The sequence below is a fragment of the Thamnophis sirtalis genome, unplaced genomic scaffold (assembly GCF_051295495.1).
Source record: "Thamnophis sirtalis isolate CommonGarterSnake01/CBP01778 unplaced genomic scaffold, rThaSir2_p1.2 scaffold_12, whole genome shotgun sequence".
Classification (NCBI taxonomy): domain Eukaryota; kingdom Metazoa; phylum Chordata; class Lepidosauria; order Squamata; family Natricidae; genus Thamnophis; species Thamnophis sirtalis.
Window position 1 is genome coordinate 11,444,971 of NW_028261392.1, and position 23,089 is coordinate 11,468,059.

At 41.6% G+C, this 23,089-nt stretch overlaps 1 protein-coding gene across 3 annotated transcripts in view; it reads right to left on the bottom strand.

Moving 5' to 3' along the window:
- Positions 1–23,089, bottom strand: part of DACH1 (dachshund family transcription factor 1) — a 380,923-nt gene that overhangs the window by 99,525 nt on the left and 258,309 nt on the right. For 2 of the 3 annotated variants that reach the window (XM_087726454.1, XM_087726453.1), the window contains 2 exons: positions 18,424–18,559; positions 11,396–11,530 (listed from right to left, as the gene is read on the bottom strand). In XM_087726454.1, coding sequence (XP_087582580.1) covers positions 11,396–11,530; positions 18,424–18,559 — 271 coding nt within the window. The remainder of the gene's footprint in view (positions 1–11,395; positions 11,531–18,423; positions 18,560–23,089) is intronic. The other variant, XM_087726452.1, reaches the window with a different exon arrangement.

Sequence of the window (23,089 nt, forward strand, 5' to 3'; positions counted from 1 at the left end):
AATATTGAACAGTGCTATCATGTCACTCCTAGTCCTTTTTTTCACTAGACTAGATATACCCATTTCCTCATTCTTCATGTTTTTTAGCCTCCAGACCCCTAACCATCTTTGTTGCTCTTCTCTGCATATGGGGCACAGCGCCCCTTTTAAATCCTAAATATATATAGCAAGGCGCACATTCATCACATGCATATTTCCAAAGCATCTCTCCATATCCCACAAAATATAAAATACTTATTGATAAAGAAAACTACTGTACAGTAGAATCTCTGGTCATGAACGCTTCTGATCATGATCAAAGCAGGTTCTAATGAAAAAAAAATCAGATTTTTTTTTCACGGCCGATTTCTCCTTCCATGCCAATTTTTTATTTGTGAGCGCCAAATTTCCAAATTTGGGTCACAACTAAATCGGCTTACGATCAGAGTTATGGAATGAATTATGGTCATGGCCAGAGGTTCTACTGTACTTAATATTATGGTTTTGGTCTCAGACTACAATTCAAATACTTTCTAGCAGTCCTCTTGTTTTAAGCAACTGTTTTTATTCTGCAGGTGAGAAAAAACCAGTAAATGCTCTTCGCTGCTTTTCACTTCTCCATTGATTAAAGAATGTTGAACTAAACAGCTTAAGTTTCCCTCCTTGCCTTTTTCCTCATGTTTAATTAATTAATTAAATAATAATTCTTTGTGGCAGTCCCTCAAATACTGTCATGTCTCCCCTAGTCTCTCTTTTCACTAGACATCAGTGGTGGGTTGCTTCTGGTTCGGCCCAGATTGGGGTGAACCAGTTGTGGCTACAAAAGCATTGCGCACACATGAGCAAACCGGTAGTAAAAAAAATAATGGAAACATACCGCTGCTAGACATACCCAATTCTTGCAATGGAAATAGAAATGAGCTGGTCACATAGCAAGAAGAACTGATGGCAGGTGGACCAAGTCATAGAATAGATCCCTCTAGATTAAAAAAAAAACATCCACAAAAAGACTTAAACCAAGATGGATCTATGAAATCAGAAATTAATGTGCCAATCAGGCCGCTTGGTAAAAGAAAGCTCAGGACCATATAGGCTGGAAACATGTGGAAGAAGCCTTCATCCTGTAGTGGATAAACTAGGGGTGTCAAACACACATCGTCACGGTGGCATCATGTGACATATTGGGACTTACTCTCTGGAAAAAAATAATGTGGGGGTAAGACACCCCTAAAACCCTTGGGATGTGTGTTCTGTTAAGATATAGCCTATTGTGCCTTAAAATGGCTTCTACCATACTGCCCTAAAATGACTTCTACTGTACAGTGCAGTGGAGTTGCCATGGTAATGGCTTCACAGTACTCCACAAGGGGACTCCCTCTGGTAAGGGGAAAAATCCAACTTTAAAAATTACATTTGGTCCGTATATTTTCTCCCTAGCAATGCCAGGTTATCAGCTAGCAATAAATAAATAAGAAACAAGGCATTACTGCCTTCACAACACATTTCCATACTGAATAGAGTTAGTTTCAATGACCCCTATGATTATTTTTTAAAAAAATGAAAAAAAAAGATGAAAAAGAGAAAAGTCATTAAAAACAAACACTACTAACCAACCAGCCGTAGCCTCCAACTCAAGTAAGCCAACTGGATCTAGTGAGTAATCCTAATTAAAGTGTCTAAAAAGCTGAAAGCACTAAAAACAATTGAACACTTTTTTTTATTAATCTAATGAATCATGGATCATATCATTACAGTTCTGTATATAACATTAATTTCATTCCTTTCGCTTAAGCCTTTTATTGGGATTACTTCAGTTATTAGTTGGTCTAATGTATTGGTTACCTCTGAATCTCACTCCACAATCTCTTCTTATCGTGTGGCATAAAACCCTTGCATGTTATTCAAATTGCTTCATTTATTATGATAGCTTCCCCATGTAAATTGTGCTGACTGCTTGCCCTTGTATAGTCCTCATTAGACTAATGAAAACCTTCAAACGAAAAAAAAAAAAACCTAAACAACCTGCCAAATAAAGGTCTGAGGTTATTATGAAAATTACAACTCTGGGAACTGGGAGAAGCTCTGTTCATTAATTCATGCTCAGCAAATTGCTAACTAATTTAGTTGCACTCCTCTGCATTAATGGATTATTTTATAAAAATGTTTTCCACAGCCCAAGACCTTTGGTGCAATGCTTTAGAGAGGCTTGAATTCTAATCAACCTTAACAGTAAATTAGGAATGTAATATCTAAATAATAATTGGGATGGCATATGGAAGAAAATAGTGTTTAAAATCCCATGAAAGCTTCTTTCGGAATTTCAGCTTCATATGTCAATTTCACAGTCGTTAAAACAATTGTACTTTTCAGCCTTCTCTGTTGGGCCTGGAAGAGGCTGATAACAATAGCAATCCAAACAGATTCCAAAACTCGCATTGATATTGTCCGGAACGATCTGATGATCAGATACAAGCAGCATCTGTACGAACGTGCTAATCAGAAAAGTCAAAATTTGAAAGAGGAAGGGGGCGAAAAAGGAAACGCAAAAGAAAAAAAACAACAAAGCTTTGAAAAGTCCATTTGCCTTCTGCCTGAAGTTGAGCCAATTGCAATAATCGTCATCCACAAAGCAGATAATTGATCTTCTGACAATGCATTTAATTACACTAAGATGCTCTGAACTGTGAGCTGGCATTAAAAAACGTTGGTCACCAACGGTTAAGATTGCTTTGACTTTTTCATGGATTAATGCATCTGACATCAATGCAGTAGGATGTATTCTGCCATGCCTGGTGGGAGGTTGAGAAAGAGGGTAGATGTTATGTCTCTCTCACCCTAAAGCAACCACCAACAAGGAGCCAAGTATGTATATGTATATTTAACAGATTAACAGAGTTGGAAGGGACCTTGTAGGTCATCTGATTCAACCCTCCACCCAAGCAGGAAACGGTACACCATTTCTGACAGATGGCAATCCAGTCTCTTCTTGAAAGCTTCCAGTGATGAAGCTCCCACAACTTCTGAAGGCAACTTCTGTTCCGTTGGTTGATTGCTCTCCCTGTCAGAAAGTTTTTCCTTGTTTCAAGGAATCTCTCTTTGATCAGTTTCCATCCATTATTCCTTGTCTGGCCTTCAGATGCCTTGGAAAATAGCTTGACCCCCTCCTCTCTGTAGCAGCCCCTCAAATATTGGAACACTGCAATCCTGCCTCCCCTGGTCCTTCTCTTCACTCATATCATAAGACCTGCTAATAATTATTGGATCATAGCTTTGTACCAGGTCTTCTCAAAAGAGCATCTATCTTGTGGAATAGCTTGCCTTCAGAAGCTGTGGGTGCTTTAACACTGGAGGTTTTTAAGAAGAGACTGGACAGTCACTTGTCTGAAATGGTATAGGCTCTCCTGCTTGACTAGAGGGTTAGACTAGAAGACCTCCAAGGTCTCTTACAGCTTTATTCTGATTAAGAATTTTGTGGGGTGGATGAGCAGTTAATTCAATGGTGTGGAACAAGACTTAAGCTGCGGATTTCTACTTGAGATTGGGGGAGAATAATGAACACTCATTAATACAAAGGCACGTTGATGCTCTAAAGTGCCATTCAACCTCACACTTATCTCAATGGACTTTCCCTACTCATTTGTGACCCACAGACCTTTCTTTATTTTAAAGCTCAAACTCTGCACTGAAATTGGAAAGAGACTTCAATTCCTTTTGTCCCATTGATAAAATAAATCCTTTTGTCCACTGATGAAAGACTTTCATTTGCATTCTTTGCATTCCTGCTGTCCAATTCACAAGATTCCATCCCTGGACTCTTTCGCCCAACCAATGAAGACAAAATCGCTTGGGCTTCTTTCTCCTGAAAGTCTGAGCTTCTAAACAATCATAGGGTAGTCACACAGCTATGCTGCAGAACATTCACAACTAGTGCATAAAAAAATGCAGCTGTAGCATATAGTAGATGTGATTTTACAGTGGAAAGGTAAAAATAAAGGTAAAGGTTCCCCTTGAAAATACGCGCTAGTTGTTCCTGACTCTAGGGGGGGATGCTCATCTCCATTTCAAAGCTGAAGAGCCAGCGCTGTCCGAAGACATCTCTGTGGTCATGTGGTTGGCATACTTCCCTTCCCATGTTTCCTTCCTTCCTCCCATTGTTAAAGACTGGGGAGATGTTCACTGTATTTATTCTTTCATTTATCCATTCTGTCATTTACCTCTCCTTCAATTTCTCTCCTCCTTGTGCAATAACAATAGCAATAATACTTAGACTTACATACTGTTTTACAGTGCTTCACAGCCCTCTGTAAACAGTTTTCAGAGTCAGTATATTGCCCCCAATAATTTGGGTCCTCATTTAATTTCTATATAGCAAAATGTATTCCAGAAGTTTTCTTCCAACAACCACACTCGAACCTTGAGCTACAATTCCATTACATGGAAATTTCATTATTTCCAACTTTTGTGCTGCTGGATACGAACAAGTGAAAGTTGTTTCCATCAGTGAAACCATTTGACAGAATTCAGCAAAAGCCTTGCTGGTCAACAGCTTTATTGGTGAATACAAAAAGCCATATTCCTCTCATCCAAGTCCTTAAATCATTCATATGCATATTGCTTTTAACTTCTTAGGTGTACCAAGATTGTAAATTAATAATCTTCTGGAATTTTGGATAGAATGGAACAGAGTAAACCTTACTAACAGTGGAGAATCTCTGCAGCTCAAGGTTGAATTCTGGAGTCCTTGATGCTCTCTGCGCTTGGTTGATGGGTTGCAGACATTTTGTTACTTCACTAAGAAACATTTGCAATGTTAGAAGGGAGTGTTCCTTCCACATGTCTGTTGTTAGACAAGCCCAACATACCTCTTAATCTGGGATTAAGGGGATCAAATATTCTATCACCTCTCCTGTACAATGACTTAAGAAAATTAAAGAGCTAATGATAGAAGAAGATGAAATTATGGTTCTATTTGATGTTACAGCACTCCTTATTGTGTAGACCAGAGCAAGGGTCAGCAATCTGTGGCTCTGGAGCCACATGTGGCTCTTTCATCCCTCTGCTGCGGCTCCCTGTCACCAGTCGGCTCCACAATTGATAGGACTTTTGGTAGGACAGGTAGAGGAAAAAGGAATGCCGTGCTAGGAGGAGACTCTATGGTGGGGGAACCGGACTTCCGGTCGGCTCCAGAATTGAACGGGTGGCTTCTGGTTAGGACCTTTGTGGCTCTTTGAGTGTTTAAGGTTGCCAACCACTGGACAAGAACTAAAGAAAAAGTCCATGGTAGCAGTACTGAACAACCACCTGACTTACCCGAATACACTAAGACTGAAATACTCAGAATCACTTCATCAACCTCTACCTATTTTCAGTTTAATGAATAAATATACCAACACAGGATAACTCATGGGATCACCACTCTCAGCAGGCATAGCAGGGACTCTAATGTAGCATCTAGAAACGCCGACACTTCCAGACTTTCATCTAGAAGAAACAACAGGAGTGATCTATAATATACACTGTAATGGCTGTAATAGCCACTTTGCAGGACAAGCAGATGCATCCATGAACATACACCAATTTTCAGAAGGAATGATGAAAACTCTTTAATTTTAGAACACATGGACAGTCTTATGAGCTGAGGTGGCACAGTGGTTAAATGCAGCACTGCAGGCTACTTCAGCTGACTGTAGTTCTGCAGTTCGGCTGTTCAAATCTCACCGGCTCAGGGTTGACTCAGCCTTCCATCCTTCTCAGGTGGGTAAAATGAGGACCCGGATTGTTGTTGGGGGCAATATGCTGACTCTGTAAACCGCTTAGAGAGGGCTGAAAGCCCTATGAAGTGGTATATAAGTCTAACTGCTATTGCTATTGCTATTATGGTAATTATAATTTCAACTGGGATGGAAATCTAAAAAGCTTGGTATTCAGACAAATTAACCATCAACAGGCACATAGAGATAAACAACATTTACACCCAATTCAAAAGAGACAAACAAAAGCTAAAAAGGAAACAAAGAGACCAGAACGCCTTGTCAGTACCCAGATAAGCAGGGATTAACACCAGACAAACAAACAAACAAACAATAGACAACAATCAAATCAAGGTACTACCAAGCAGAAAACAACTACCCCACCAACTCTGACAGGGGAAGCTACTGTCCATAAATAAACAGCAAGTCCCATTCCCTTCTAGCAGAGTGGTAGTGCTGAAGTTTATCAAGTTAACTAAACATATAAACCATATTATTTATAAAATTTGCCAATTGTATTTGCTACTTTGATTGATTGCACATGAGTATAAATAAGAACATGAGGAACTCTGAATATCCTCCAGGGTCTGCCTTGCCCATAGAAGGGCCAGCTTAAAATAATGTAACCTGTGACTTCTGTTGCCATCTTGCCACATAGACAGTGGTGATATTCAGCCGGTTCAGATTGGTTCGGGCGAACTGGTAGTGGTGACTTACGGGTGGGCCCGCTCACCCGCCCTGGCGCCATGCCGTCCTGTTTAGCCACATTTCTTAAGCCATGCACATGCATGCAAGCCGCGCACATGAGCAAAGCACATGCATGGAAGGGCATGCATCAGGGGTGGGTTTCTCGCCCCGTTCCAACCGGTTTGGTTGGAACGGGGCCAGCGGCGTCCTCGTGCACGCGCGCAGCGCACGCATGCGTACTAGCATCTGTGCGATGCTCCAGCTGCTCCTGGAGGATCACGCAGGCGCTGTATGCATCCTGCGCATGCGTGGAAGCGCAGAACTCGTCAAAACCGGGTAAGGAATGCGGGCGGGCGGGGGGGGCCTTCGCCGTTCCCGGAAGTTACTTACTTCCGGGTTCGCCGACCAACCGGTTCACGGGGACCGCCGCGAACCGGTTGAAACCAACCCCTGGCATGTATATGCATGGAAGGTGTGTGCATGACCGAAGTGAGAATGCGCGCGCATGCTTACAGTTTCAGTGATTGGCAAACAGGTGGTAAAATCACGTAAAATGAAATCTCTGCACATAGACATAGTTTTATATCTTATATCGGCTGTCCAGAAGGACAGATGGAAAAGGATTAATATGTGTCCTGGGAAAGGACCATCTTTGTTTATAAGAAATAAGATTGTGTACATAAAGAGCCAAGGTGGCGCAGTGGTTAAATGCAGCACTGCAGGCTACTGCTAGATCAGCAGGTCAGCGGTTCAAATCTCACCGGCTCAGGGTTGACTCAGCCTTCCATCCTTCCGAGGTGGGTAAAATGAGGACCCAGATTGTTGGGGGCAATATGCTGACTCTCTGTAAACCGCTTAGAGAGGCCTGAAAGGCCTATGAAGCGGTATATAAGTCTACTGCTATTGCTATTGCTAATTGATTGCAACACCAATAATATCTTCCACCAACTTGGCCCAACTCCTTCTGCCATTCCATATCTGCTCTCTTCAAGCATTTTCATGGCAATGAAATATATGGATGCTGTTGATGATATATAGCTAAATAGAATATTATTGTCAAGTGTGGATAACCAATTAAGTGAAATGCTTGTTATATTAAAATGAAATTTGATGATATATGCCGCATACAAAAATTAGAAATAACAAGTGGAAAATGAAATGATAAAGTTGATATATTATTTATGGAAGGGCGAAAAAGGATTTTGTTTATTTGTGAAGAAAAATTAAAATTTAAGATGGTAATTTGGAAAGAAAATGTGGGGCCGAAATTAGAAATGATGTGATGTAAAATTAATTATGTATAAGAGAAAAATGTAAAAAGGGGGGGGGGGAGGGACCCAGCCAACACTCTGTTTGTAAAGAGGTTTTGAAATTGTAACAAAAAAATAATAAAAAATAATGAAAAAATTAAAAAAAAGGATTTTCATGGTATCTTCAAGTGCAACTTTTGATTCATTTTTAATTAATTAAATTTAAAAAGGGAACCAGAAGAAGATGTCTTTTTCTGAAGAGGGTGTTTTCCTAGGACCTCCCAGTTGTAATGATTAAAAGTCATTTGAGTTTCAATTGATGTGTGTGTGTGTGTGTGTGTGTGTGTGTAACCGAGTAATATATAAACGGTTAATGAGTAATGTTCAAAGATGTATCTGTGTGTCTCTGTGCTTTTTTTTTTTTAAATAGACGATGTAGTCAAGGCATTTTCTATCGTGAGGATACAAATGCCTACATCTATTTAGTTTGCATTAATTTATCCACCCGTAATAATGATTAATGACTTTGAAAGATTAAAGACTGTCTGAAACAAAATTGCATATTTGAGCTACAGGCCTGTAAGCAGATAATAACTATCTCTGCAAATATCTCTTAAGTGGAACAGGTAAGTTTGGCCCCAGAGTTATAGGCAGGGCTGGCTCAGAAGCTGTGATAAATGCAGTCATGACAAAAAACCATTTTTAATTCAGAATATCCTATAAATCTAGATCACCCTGGAATATTAACACCACTTCAGAGAGTAAGGTTATGGGTGGTGGAGGTAGCAATCAAAAGGAGAAGAAATTAGTGACTTAAACAAGAACCATTTAAGAAAAAAAAGAACCTCAAAAGCACAGCAGATTAAATGGGAATAATTTCCCTCCCCTTCCCTTCCTTTCTTTTCCCTTCCCTTCTCTGGCTTCCTCCCTCCCTCCCTCCCTCCCTCCTTCCCTTCCTTTCCTTTTCCTTCCCAGACTTTCTTCCTTTCTTCCTCCCTCCCTCCCTCCCTCTCTCCCTCCTTCCTTTCCTTTCTTTTTCTGCCCTTCCCTTCCTAGGCTTCCTCCCTCCCCCTCTCCTTCCCTTCCCTTCCCATTCCTCCTCCCTCCCTTTCTTCTTTCCTCCCTCCCTCCCTCCCTCCTTCCTTTCCTTTCCTTTCTTGTCCTTCCCTTCCCAGGCTTCCTCCCTCCCCCTCTCCTTCCCTTCCCTTTCCATTCCTCCTCCCTCCCTTTCTTCTTTCCTCCCTCCCTCCCTCCCTCCCTCCTTTCCTTCCCAAGTTTCCTCTTTCCTTTCCTTTTCTCTTCTCTCCTCTCTCCTTTCCTGTTCTCCCCTGTCCTTCCATTCTTCCCCTTCCCTGGCTTGTTATGTGAATACATGATTTAATTGGAACACTTTTAAAAATGGTTATCAAGTAAACACTTTTATGGGAAATCCCGTTTCACTGGGAGTCTATTCTAACTTGACCATGCATTTGTATTTAAACGTAGATGGGCTGAAGCCAAACCATCTCCCCGAAAATGGGAAAAAAGTCACTTTTATAACACTCACTCAGTGACTGGATACCATTTTGCAGGATTTAAATGCTTGTGTGTGTGTGGGGGGGGGGGAAGCAAGCAAGGAGCCACGGCCGGCTGTGTGTGCAATGAACCAAAATTAATGATTTGTATAAAAGAAATGTTGTTCTCATTAATTTTTAGTGTAATCTTATTAAAAATGCCACCTGTCCAGAATGAAAGCGTCCAGATTTCAATTCTCTTTCCATATCTAGCAGTAGTTGAAACAAGACGGATCTGGATTTTTGTTTTTAATTTTCTTTTTGTATCTATTAACTTGGACGACAAAAACACCCTCATTACAGTTCTTTATTGCTACAGAAATTCCACACTTAGTTATCAGGGTTTTTACTTTACATCGCTAACAAGCTGTTGCATTTCAGCTGGACGCCTATTCTTTGATTTTGCTTTTAGTACACAGAGGTTGTTTAAAAAGATCTGTATTTCAAAACCATGAAATTAGCCTCAAGTTGTACAAGAAACCCTTCCATACTACGACCTCATACTACGACCTCTTACAATACTAGACAACACAGTATCAAGGCTAGAGGCATTCAAATTTCTAGGTTCTCTCCTATCTCAAGACCTAAAATGGACACCTAACATCAAAAATGTCATCAAAAAAGCACAACAAAGGACATTCTTCCTGCGCCAACTCTGGAAGCTCAAACAGCTGCTGATTCTGTTCTACAGAGGAATTATTGAGTCTGTCATCTGAACCTCCATAACTGTCTGGTTTGGTTCTGCAACCCAACAAGACAGACACAGGCTTCAGAGGATAATTAGAACTGCAGAAAAAAACAATTGCTACCAACCTGCCTTCCATTGAGGACCTGTATGCTGCACGAGTCAAAAAGAGGGCTGTGAAAATATTTATGGAACCCTCACATTCTGGACATAAATTTTTTCAACTCCTACCCTCAAAATGATGCTGTAGAGTACAGCACAATCAGACAACTAGACACAAGAACAGTTTTTCTCTGAACGCCATCACTCTGCTAAACAAATAATTCCCAAAACACTATTCGCTAAGGTTGCATTACTATTACTATTAGTCTTCTCATCCTTCCTATCACCCATCTCCTCCCACTTATGAATGCAGGACTGTAGCTTTGCTGCTTGTATCCTTACAATTTATATTGGTATTGATTGTTTCCTGATTGCTTATTTGTACCCCATGACTATCGTTAAGTGTTGTACCATATGATTCTTGATGAATGTATCTTGTATTTTTATGTACACTCAGAGCAAATGCATCAAAGACAAATTCCTTGCGTGTCCAATCACACTTGGCCAATAAAGAAATCTGTCTGTCTGTCTGTCTGTCTGTCTGTCTGTCTGTCTGTCTGTCTGCCTGCCTGCCTGCCTGCCTGCCTCCTGCCTGCCTGACTACCTACCTACCTACCTACCTACCTACCTACCTACCTACCTACCTACCTACATACATACATACATACATACATACATACATACAACTGTAATGTTTTCTACATGGAAAGACATTGGTTAATATTTCCACCAGAAAAAAAAAGCATCTCACAAACCAAATAAGGTAGCATAATAATCAACAGAAGTCCTAATATACATTAATCTAGCTCACATGTTTTCCATCGGATGGCTGATTAAATTTAAAATAAATTAGATGAAATCCACCGGTCTCATTTTACACCATTAGCAGTGGCAGGAGCTAAGCAATTTAAGCTGCTCTTCCTTCCCAACACAGGGCCATCCACGGTTAGCTCACACCGGCTGAATTTAAGTGACTTGTTTTCTTTGATCAACTTCAGATTACCCCAATTACAGGAAAAAAAAATCATTTCTGAGTACTGTATTTCCCTATAAAGAACAAGCATCTGAGAAGTGGAAAAGATAAGGGCTGCTATTGTCCTGTATGAGTTTCATTGTGAGATTTTAATCATTTTCTTCTTTTCATAACAGCACAATCGAATAATTCCTGCCACTTATTTTCTCCATTGTTCCAGTAATTAATGTACTACACCAGCGTCTAAGAGAAGTCATGTTATCTTTTGATAGAGACAGGAAGTTAGTGCTCGCTCTCTCCTTGGCGCTAATGTCTCTTGCTTGTGAGCCACTCAAATGATAACAGAATACGAATGGAGGGAAAGCATCGCTTCCAATCGGAGTGCAATGAAACAACAACTTCAACCCACACACTACCTTTCTCCAGGTGCATTCGTTTGGAGTCATGCCCACCCTCGTGGCCGGCCAGGTCACCTTCTTTTGGACCAGGTAAGACGTTTGGAGATAAGCCCAACAACATCTGGTTCATGGAGAGGCCGTTCTGATGGACAGCTGCCAGGATATGCAGAGGGAGAACAAAGAACAAAATATGGGGGATGAGATGTTCAACTTCAGCTAGGAAATATTGACTTTCATTGCATCTTGTGTCTACTGATGGAAGGGTCTGAAGGTTCTTGCCAGACCACCCAATGACCAAGCCTACCCAGGTCATAATAATTCTTGATCCTTGAGTTTTCCCAATAGATGGAAGTTTCATTCCTCTGTTTCATGCCTTAAGAAGCTGAGAACTTTCTATTTCTATTCTTGATTTCTATGAATATGCATTGCAATGCAAGCATCCTTTGTCCATAACCTTTAAATTATAGAAATTCAAACCTGTGACACTTTTTCACTGTGTCCTACAGAGTAGGAAGGAGAAAAGAGGACAGATCAGTTGGGGGGTACCTAGTTGGGAAACCAAGAAGATTTGGGTTTCAGCTGTAGCAAAGAAAGAGTAGACCCTTGTCCATCACAAAAGGGCAGTAGCAGAAGGATATTTATCTCTTGTTCTTCTTTGATTTTTCTTCATTCCTTTCCTTCTTTTCCCTTCCTCTCCTCTCCCCCCTTCCCTTTACTGCCCTGCCCTGCCCTTTCTCCTTTCCTTTACTTCCCAGGCTTCCAATGTTCCTTCCTTTTTTTCTCCCTCCCTCCCTCCCTCCCTCCTTTCCTTTCTTTTCCTTTCCTTTCCTTCCCAGGCTCCCTCCCTCCTTTCTCCCTTCTCTTCTTTTCTTCCTTTCTGCTTCCCTTTCTTTTCCTTTCTTTCCTTTCCTTTCTGCTTCCCTTCCCTTTCTTCCTTCCCTTTCATCTTTCTTTTTTTTCCCCTTTCACATTTACCCATTCTTCTCTTTTTCATGCTCCACCTACACTTCTTGTGCTTTAATTAATAGCTTGGGAGGCATATCTTCTTCTTTTTTTGCCCTAAGCCAAGAGAACAACACGCTCAATCTTCGCCTGAGAGTTGGCTCTTAAAATTCAAGGGCTCTGCCTTCAGCAGAGCAGTAGAAAAATTCTGAAGCCGCCCTCGACCAAGTGGCAGCCTAAACATCCCTTTTAAAGACCACATGGCTGATTCCTCAACAGACATCCATGCATTTGATTCATAAAAATAATTGAATAAATGTTATTGGCCTTTGTTATTTTTTTGTTTAGGGACTACTTTGATTTTATTTTTATAAAGGTACCTGGCTTTTTGTAAATTGGATGTTACGGTTTGCACTAGACAAACATGATTATTTTCTCCTTGTTGAAAATGGTGTATGAATTAGATATTCATCTGTTAGTGTACAGACATATAATTTCGTACAGAATGAGTTTATTCACTTATAGCAAAACTGACCGAGCATTTTGCCTCTTCTTTTAAAAAAGAAATGACAGGATTTGCAAATTGCTTTTCTGTTTTCCCACATATGAATTCACTGACCCTGTAAGATACAGAAATAGCTGGGGAAATTCCCAGTCTCCAACTTGTGTATGGTCCTTCTATCACCTCATCTCCATGATCTTTTCTACTGCACTGTGAAGGCTGCAACTTGATTTATATACATAGTTTTAAGGAAGTAGGAATTGCTCCTCTATGTATAAAAAGACAAGAGCACAAGTTAGTTAACGATTTAAGTTATTTGAGGTTTCCATTCCCAGCTAGCAATTGTGGACAGTAGATTTCTCCTGGACATATTCTGTGATCCCAGGAGCTTATTAACCAGACATACAATTGCAATTTGTGAATCAGAGACCATGATGAAGACGCTTCATTTCAACAGCTCATTTTTATTTTATTTTTATTTTGGACTACAAAAACATTCAAACTCCATTGATGGCATTTGCCATCTTTTATCTTTAACATTTTATTGATTTGACTGTAATTTCTTGGTTTGCTGTGAGCCACCCAGAGTCACTGAAAGTTAAGTAGCATACAGGTTTCATAAATTATTGCTACTACACATTTTTTGGTTGTTTGTAATATTTGGATACAGCACTATCTTCACACACCTGAGGGCAGTCTATGAAAAACAAAACAAAAAACCAAGACGTTGCAACAAATAAAAAAAACTCAGTTACCCTGGGTGTATCATGCATCAGAAATGTAGGATCGATCTTTGATGGGAAAGACACTTATTCTTCTTCTGGGTATAGGAATTCTTTTCTAAACAGAATAACAGAGTTGGAAGGGACCTTGGAGGTCTTCTAGTCCAATCCCTTGATCAGGCAGGAGACCTTTACCATTTCAGACAAATGGCTGTCCAGTCTCTTCTTAAAAACTTCCAGTGTTGAAGCACCCACAACTTCTGGAGGCAAGTTGTCCCATTGATTAACTGACTCTGTTAGGAAATTTCTTCTTAGTTCTAGATTGCTTCTCTCCTTGACTAGTTTCCATCCTTTGCTTCTTGTCCTGTCCTCAGGTGCTCTGGAGAATAGGTTGACTCCCTCTTCTTTGTGGAAACCCCTCAGATATTGGAACATTGCTCTCATATCACTCTTAGTCCTTCTTTTCATTAAACTAGACCTACCCAATTCCTGCAATCGTTCTTCAACTGTGCCTATCCTTTGCAGATTTTCAGAAGCACTAAAAACGTTTTGTGCTAAAGCATTAAAAACTTTAGAAAAATGTATCTCTCTCTATAAGGCAACGCGAAATGAATTAAACCACCTTCCATAAGCAATGGAGCCGGCATGCAATTTGCAACTGCTCCCTTGCTCCTTTCTTTACATAACTATTATCACTTGATGACAACATCTATTGCTTAGTGCCTCGCGTATGTAAGCATGTCACTGCAGATCAAACAAATTGTCTTAAACAGTAAGAGAGTGGTAAGAAAGCAAGTGATGCATTTATGCATAACCTGAACTTTCCTTTTAATGCTCTACTTACCATAAGCACCACTTCCTCAATTTCAAAAGTCTACAATGGCTTTCTTTACACAATAACACTAATGCTCAAACTCATGGAACCTATTAAAGTGCATGTCAAAGGGTATTCATTTTACTTTCAGAGAACTGAAAAAAATAGAGCAAAGAGCAAACTTGAGGACATTATGGTTTTTTTTAAAAAAAATAATGGGACAGGGCAAAACCTTGTATCAATGGACAGCCGCAAAGTCACAAAGTGTTAATATCCTTTTACGGAAGAAAACTAAAAGATTTCCCTATGTCAAGCAATGATTTCTGAACTCAAATTGAGATGTAGAACTGCATGCAGCACAAGAAAAGATTTTTAAAAAAGAATCTTTGCTTATATCTGCTAGCCAAATGCAACAGCAACAGTGCTAGATTTTTTAAAATAACAACAAACTCAGATTTGTCAGAGAAGTACTCCAAATTAAAGTAATAATAATTTATACTAAAAGGCAGCATTGTCTCCTTTTCTAGAAATATAAAATGAAAGGAATTGAGTACCTGGATCAACCATGGTTCTCCTTATACTTATGTGCTAGTCATTCCTGACAATAGGGGGCAATGCTGATCTCTGTTTCCAAGCCAAAGAGCCAGTGCTGTCCGAAGACGTCTCTGTAATCATGTGGCCGGTATGACTAAATGCCAAAAGCGCTTGGAACACTGTTACCTTCCCACCAAAATGGTGCCTATTTTTCTACTTTCATTTTTACATGCTGTCGAACTGCTAGGTTGGCAGAAGCTGGGACAAGTAACAGGAGTTCACTCCATTACACGGTGCTAGGGATTTGAACCGCTGAACTGCCGACCTTTCTGATTGACAAGCTCAGCGTCTTAGCCACTGCCCTGGCTGATAAATCACAGCTAAAACAAGTTTGTAGTCTCAGCCTCTGAATGTTTCTTTCTTTCACTCTCTCTCTCTCTCTCTTTTAAAAAAAATATCTTTTTACAAATATATATTCTGTTACCATCACTACCTCTGGAGCCTGAAAATGACATTTGAGACTGCAAATACACAGAGAGAGTTTTTTGCTGGGAAAGACAGAAATGTTTTTCTCCATCATTGTTTTGTTTTGCTTCACGACTGACTTCTGACCCTGATTGGTCTCAGGATGGACTCTGTTTCAAGGAGATGAGTCAACTTTGTTCTGGTTTAATTGAAACAACAAGCAAAATGAGTGTTTCGTTTTGAACTGTTGCTGTTCTGGGGCAAACCGGCTTCCTTGATTCAAAGTTAGAATCAAGATGCTGCCCATCCTAAGAGCTGCAGAAACTTGTCCTTGAAGATGCCTTTTCCATAGATTTGGTTGAGAACTTACATCTCTTCTTCTTCTTCTTCTTCTTCTTCTTCTTCTTCTTCTTCTTCTTCTTCTTCTTCTTCTTCTTCTTCTTCTTCTTCTTCTTCTTCTTCTCTTTCTCCTCCTCCTCCTCTTCTTCCTTCCATCCTTCCATCCCTCCTCCTCCTATTCTTCTTCCTTCCTCCTCCTATTCTTCTTCCTTCCTCCTCCTATTCTTCCTTCCTCCTCTTCCTCCTCCTCTTCTTCCTTCCATCCTTCCATCCCTCCTCCTCCTATTCTTCTTCCTTCCTCCTCCTATTCTTCTTCCTTCCTCCTCCTCTTCTTCCTTCCTCCTCTTCCTCCTCCTCTTCTTCCTTCCTCCTCTTCTTCCTCCTCTCCCTCTTCTTCTTCCTTCCTCCTCTTCCTCCTCCTCTTCTTCCTCCCTCCCTCCCCTCCTCCTCCTCCTTCCTCCTCCTCCCTCCTCCTCCTCCTCCTCCTCCTCCTCCTCCTCCTCCTCCTCCCACACAGACACCATGGCAACATACAGGGGTTAACATCATTATTGGGAAAGATGTCTGATGCCACAATTCCTACCATACTGGCAACCTTCCCAGTTCACCTGGGTCTTTAAGTACAGGAAGTACAAATTGTAATGTGATGAACCAGGGTCTGGAGGCCGTTAAGAACTGGATGAGTGCTAACAAACTGGTGCTCAACCCGGATAAAACCGAGTGGCTGTTGTGTTTCCCCCCCAATAATTTGGCTAATACACCAACGCTTAGGCTGGGGGGTCAAATTTTATACCCCTCAGATAGGGTCCGCAACTTAGGAGTCCTCCTGGACCCACAGCTGACTTTTGACCACCAGCTGTCAGCTGTGACCAGGGGGGCATTTGCCCAGGTTCGCCTGGTCCGCCAGTTGCGGCCCTACCTAGATCGGGGGGCCCTCACAACAGTCACTCGAGCCCTTGTGATCTCCAGACTGGAATACTGCAATGGGCTCTACATGGGGTTGCCCCTGAAGTGCATCCGGCGACTACAGCTAGTCCAGAATGCGGCCGCGCGAGTGATAGTGGGCGCACCTCGGTTCGCCCACGTTACACCTGTCCTCCGCGAGCTGCACTGGCTACCTGTTGGTCTCCGGGTGCGCTTCAGGATACTAATGACCACCTTTAAAGCACTCCATGGTAGTGGATCTGGGTACTTGAGAGACCGCCTTCTGCCGATTACCTCCCTAAATCGACCAATTAGATCGCACAGACTAGGCCTCCTCCGAATTCCATCAGCCAGTCAATGCCGACTGGCGACCACACGGAGGAGAGCCTTCTCTGCTGCTGCCCCGGCCCTATGGAACGAGCTCCCCATGGAGATCCGCACCCTCACCACGATCCAGACCTTCCGCGCAGCCCTCAAGATCTGGCTCTCCCAGCAGGCCTGGGAATAGGTTTCCAATCACCCGCCCGAGTGTTTGATTGCTGAATGAAAGTTGTGTTTTATTATTTTTCTTTTGTTCACCAATTGTTTTGTTTTGACCTTGCACCTCCCCTCCCCTGTGGTTGTAAGCCGCCCTGAGTCCCCTCAGGGAAAAGGGCGGCATATAAATCCCAATAAACCTATAAACCTATAAACCTATAAACCTATAATGTGGAAGTTGGAAAATAGGGTAGGGTTTCAGTCATTTTGTTCACAATTTTGTTTGCAATTAACTTTCTCGGACATAGTTTCTACCTCAGAGTTCCCTCAGTTTTTGTTTTGTTTTTTTGGTTCCAAATCACTGGATCAGGGGTATCAAACTTGATTTCATTGAGGGCCACATCAGGGTTGTGTTTGACCTCGAGGGGGCAGGGGGGAGCATGGCCAGCTTGAGGTCACTCATGTCAGGGGGCGCTCTTGAGGGCCTGAATACTCTGCCAACAAAAACAGGTTCTCAAGCTCTGTTTTCAGCTTCAAGGGCCTCCTGCAACCCTCTGCCAGCAAAAAATGGAGCTTGGGAAGGCCGCACACAGCCTTCCTGAGGTCTGTTTTCACTGGCAGAGGCACCACAGGCTGGTCCTTCATTGTTTCTAGGGCAGCCCCATAGTCTAGCTCTAAGCCCCCTGTGGGTTGTATCTGGCCCCTGGGCCTTGAGTTTGCCGCCCCCCCCCCCCTTGCAGTGGATGAATGAATGCTCACAGCAACATGGATGGAACTGTCATCCTTTGTGTGTGGGACAATGTCACCTTCAGGAGGTCAGAAGACAGGCCACTAAACTGTCTTTCCATTCTCTCCTTGGAGAGGTGGGGGAAAACAGAGTGGATGCTGATTGGCTGATTCTCTGCCTGTTTTCTGCATTTGGAGCCCAACAAAACGGAACTCTACTTTGAATCAGTTCCACACTGTATAATGGGTAGGATGGAGATGTTAGTGATAGGAGTGGTGCGGTGGCCTAGAGGTTGAGCTCTCGCCTCACAATCAGGAGGCTGTGAGTTCGATCCTAGGTAGAGGCAGATATTTCTCTCTGGGAACACTGAGAATATATCTGCTGAACCAAACTCCGCATTGACGACAGGAAGGGCATCTGGCCATTAAAACACTCTGTTAGCTCCATTCAGTTGTTCAGACTCCACCCCACAAGAGATTATTGGGTTGTTAAATGAAAGTGATGATGATGATGATGGAGACGTTAGAGATAGCAAAGGGCACATTTATTATTGCAGGTTTTTGAAACAGGGATTGCAAAAGGAAATACCCAGTGACCTACGGATTCTGTCTGAAGAGCTTTCAGTTCGGGCAGGGGAGCTGGATACACTGCTGCTACGATGTGAAGATGGATGGCTACCAGGCCTTCGACCGTCTTCGAGAGATGGAGCAGGGGAAGGACTGTCTGGAACTCGTTCCTGCACATCATCAAGACAAAACAAAGACACAGCTTCACATAAAAGGAAAGAATGTCTTCAAATTGTCTAAATATCTCTAGACTCCACATGACTGAATGTAGGGGTTGCCAAGCTTAACCAAGTTTTTCATTTTTTCCATTTTCAGTTTGATGCAATTTCTGTTTCTCTAAACTCAAGGGGAGATGATACAAGCAAGCAAACCATCTTACCCTGAAAGCAGGGCAGGAACTCAAAAACCTATTTAATAGGGACAATTTAATGGGATAGCTTTCTCACACCCCACTACATATAAATAGTCTAATAAAAACTTTTAAGACACAGAGCTTTTGATTTAACATACTTATTTCTATTTTATTATATGTGTCCAGGATCTCGGATTAAATCAAATTTCCTTTCTTTCTTTCTTTCTTTCTTTCTTTCTTTCTTTCTTTCTTTCTTTCTTTCTTTCTTTCTTTCCTTCCTTCCTTCCTTCCTTCTTTTCCTTCCTTCCTATCCTTCCTTCCTCTCTATCCTTCCTTCCTTCCTTCCTTCCTTCCTTCCTTCCTTCCTTCCTTCTTCCTTCTTTCTTTATTTCCTTCCCTCCTTCTTCCCTATCCTTCCTTCCTTCCTTTCTTCTTTCCTTTCTTTCTTTCTCTTTCTTCTTTCTTTCTTCCTTCTTTCCTTCTTTCCTTCTTCCCTATCCTTCCTTCCTTTCTTCCTTCTTTCCTTTCTTTCTTTCTTCTTTCTTTCTTCCTTCTTTCCTTTCTCTCTTTCTCTTTCTCCTTTCTTTCTTCCTTCTTTCCTTCTTTCCTTCCTTCTTCCCTATCCTTCCTTCCTTCCTTCCTTCCTTCCTTCTTTCATTTCTTTCTTTCTCTTCTTTCTTTCTTACTTCTTTCCTTCTTTCCTTCCTTCTTCCCTATCCTTCCTTCCTTTCTTCCTTCTTTCTTTTCTCTCACAATCTAATCTAATTGAGCCAAGGTGGCGCAGTGGTTAAATGCAGCACTGCAGGCTACTGCTAGATCAGCAGGTCAGCGGTTCAAATCTCACCGGCTCAGGGTTGACTCAGCCTTCCATCCTTCCGAGGTGGGTAAAATGAGGACCCAGATTGTTGGGGGCAATATGCTGACTCTCTGTAAACCGCTTAGAGAGGCCTGAAAGGCCTATGAAGCGGTATATAAGTCTACTGCTACTACTTCTTTATTTCTCTTTCTTCTTTCTTTCTTTCTTTCTTTCTTTCTTTCTTTCTTTCTTTCTTTCTTTCTTTCTTTTCTCTCACAATCTAATCTAATTGGTGAGAAGCAGTTTGGGCAAAGCCAATTGCTCACAAATTTCTCCTTGCTATCCAATATTCTTGACTCCATTGGGCCAAAACAGAACCCCCAAATCTGTCCCTCTTGATGATGGTTGACTGGCACTTAAGATGTCCACCAAAGGCAAATAAGTGACCTGGGTTTCCTGCCTTTGTTTTTACCCTGTTCCCATTCTGCAGGCCCTGTGGCAGGAAAAATTGCAAGGGTAGAAAAAAAATCACGAGCCAACACTATTGCCAAGTATCTCTTCAACCTAAACCTTTCTGTTACACAATCATGGTCAGCTAACAAAAGGAAAGGCAGGCATTGGGAACTAGGAAGCACGGCTTGTGATGCCTGGGAGCAATGGACACACAGCCTATGGGGATCGTAAAATGGGCTCATGGGGAATGCATCACATTCTCTGGGCCTGAATGTTATGTTAAAAGAGATAACCTAACACATGTGTTACATTCAATGTATGTCTTTTATTAATCTTGTCATTACAGGACCTGAATTCACTAATACCTATAAAACAGTCTTAGAACCAACAGCTGTAAGTTGCCAGAATTATTATTATTATTATTCTTCTTCTTCTTCTTCTTCTTCTTCTTCTTCTTCTTCTTCTTCTTCTTCTTCTTCTTCTTCTTCTTCTTCTTCTTCTTCTTCTTCTTCTTCTTCTTCTCCTCCTCCTCCTCCTCCTCCTCCTCCTCCTCCTCCTCCTCCTCCTCCTTTTTTTTTGCAACTGTGGATTGGATTACTGTAGTCCATGCTAATTAAATGCTTTTAATGAATTCCATCAAAAGCATCCCCCTATTTTTGATCACCCAAAGTTGTATTGGATTCTAGATCGAGCTCAGGTGGCATCCTACAGTTAAAAGAGCTCCATTACACACTATCTAAAAAGTCATGTTTCTATGTATACATGGAAAAGAGGGATCGTTTAACATACAAAAAATCTAGATTTGTACTGTGGTATAGTGCACATTGCACACCACAGTTGCTTCACAATACAAAAGTGTTCATTCTTATGCAGATATGGAGAGTTTACTGTCAAATATTTCTCCTTTTTGAGACTTGGAGGTGCATCATTTGTCAAGTGATAACTCTAAAGTTGACTATAGGTTACAATCACATGATCTGTACCATTAATAAAAGACCTTTTCAACACTGAGTGCCCAAATCAGAACGCATTTGCATGCACTCGAAATCCAAAGACTAATTGGCTGGTGCACATTTGTGCACCGGCCAGCTGGTCTGTATGCGCACCAGAGCACCAAAAACCTGAAGACTAGCTGGTCGGCGCACACATGCTTGTTTTTTGGCCATTTTGGGGCCTGTTTTTTGGTAATTTTTCGAGCCATTTTCAGGAAGGTTTTTTGGCCATTTTCTGATGCCCTGGCACCCATGAAGACCAGCTGTCCGGTATGCAGGTGCATGCCAGAAAGCAGAAGAGCAGCTGGCGATGGCATGAGTGCCCACAGAGTGGGCTCTGCATACCACATCTGCCATGCGTGCCATAGGTTTGCCATCAGAGATATACCGTATTGTTCGGAGTATAAGATGCACCGGAGTATAAGATGCAACAAAGTGTTGAAAAAGCAATTTTTAAAAAAAAGGTTTTGCACTCTGCAAACCTCCCCAAAACGGCCCATTTTTCACGAAAATGGGCCTGGGTTTTTGTTCTGTTTTTTTTTTCCAAAAAAAGGGCATAATATCCTTTAGGAGGCTTATAGAGAGCTACTGGGATCTGAGGGGGGACAAAATTGAGCAAAAAAACAGCCTGTTTTTTTGTTCATTTCTGCCCTTTCCAGCCCCTAGGAGCACTCTGGAAGCCTCCTAAAGGCTATACACGGCCATTTTGATGAAAGGACTGGGTTTTCAGGAGGCCAAAAATGCTGTATTCAGTGTATAAGACGCACCCAGATTTTCAGCCTCTTTTTTGAGGGAAAAAGGTGCGTTTTATACTCCGAAAAATACGGTAGACTAAATTCAATGTCCTACAATACTAGTTGTTACTTTCTTAAGGAGAAAAAATATTTTGCCGTTGAGCTGAACTTACAGAAAGTTGCTCCTTGTATCGTTTAATAAGGTAAAAAGTTATGGTGCCCTTCAGCTGAACTCAATTCCTGCTGACAGCATCCATACAGTTTTCTTGGCAATGTGATGAGTGGGGTTTGCCAGAGACTTCTTCTGGGATGGTTTTCAGGCTTCTGAGGTTAGCCAGGGTTGGGTAGGAAAACAGCAAAGCAAAGCTCTACACTTATGTTGTGTTTATTTTCTCATTAGGAATTCGTTTTAAAGCCGATAAGGCAGCGTGCTTCCAGAATGCAGGCAGAAATTTACATAGCTGAATAATAACTTGATGAAAGAAATCCAGGTCAACATAATTCTGAAGCTGGAGAAGTTCCACCTCTCAATTTCCATATGGAAAGTACCCTTCCCTTAAGAGAAACCTCTATGGAGAAAGAGTATTTACAGGTAGTCCTTGATTTATGTCCAAAATTGAGCATTAACATGTATGTCGTTAAGTGGCACATTTGTTAAGTGGGTTTTGCCCCATTTTGTGACCTTTCTGGCCACAGCCATTTAGTGAATCACTGCAGTTCTCCAATGCATTTGGCTTCCCCGTTGAACTTGCTCCTCAGAAGGTCATAAAAGGTGATCATGTGACTTTGGGACAAGAGCCGAGGTGGCGCAGTGGTTAAATGCAGCACTGCAGGCCACTTCAGCTGACTTCAGTTCTGCAGTTCGGCTGTTCAAATCTCACCGGCCAAGGTTGACTCAGCCTTCCATCCTTCCAAGGTGGGTAAAATGAGGACCCGGATTGTTGTTGGGGGCGATATGCTGACTCTGTAAACCGCTTAGAGAGGGCTGAAAGCCCTATGAAGCGGTATATAAGTCTAACTGCTATTGCTATTGCTATAGTACCAGTTGCAAAAATGAGCCATTAACAAACATCTGGATTTTGATCACATGATCATGGGGATGCTGCAAAGGTCGTATCTATGAAAAACAGTCATGAGCTATATTTTTCAGTGCGGTGGTCACTGAATGAACTTTTGTAAGTCGAGAACTAATCTGTAGTTTACCTGTGTTCTCCAAAGTTGTACCAACCGGAAAGAGACTTCCCAGTTCTGTGAGAACTCACCCATACAAGGTATCAGGTTGTATTCCATCCCTAAATTAGGATTTTGATCTCTAAATTTTTTGGGTAAAGCTGAACACCGTGAGGTTGCAAAATTCCCCAAATATTGCTAAA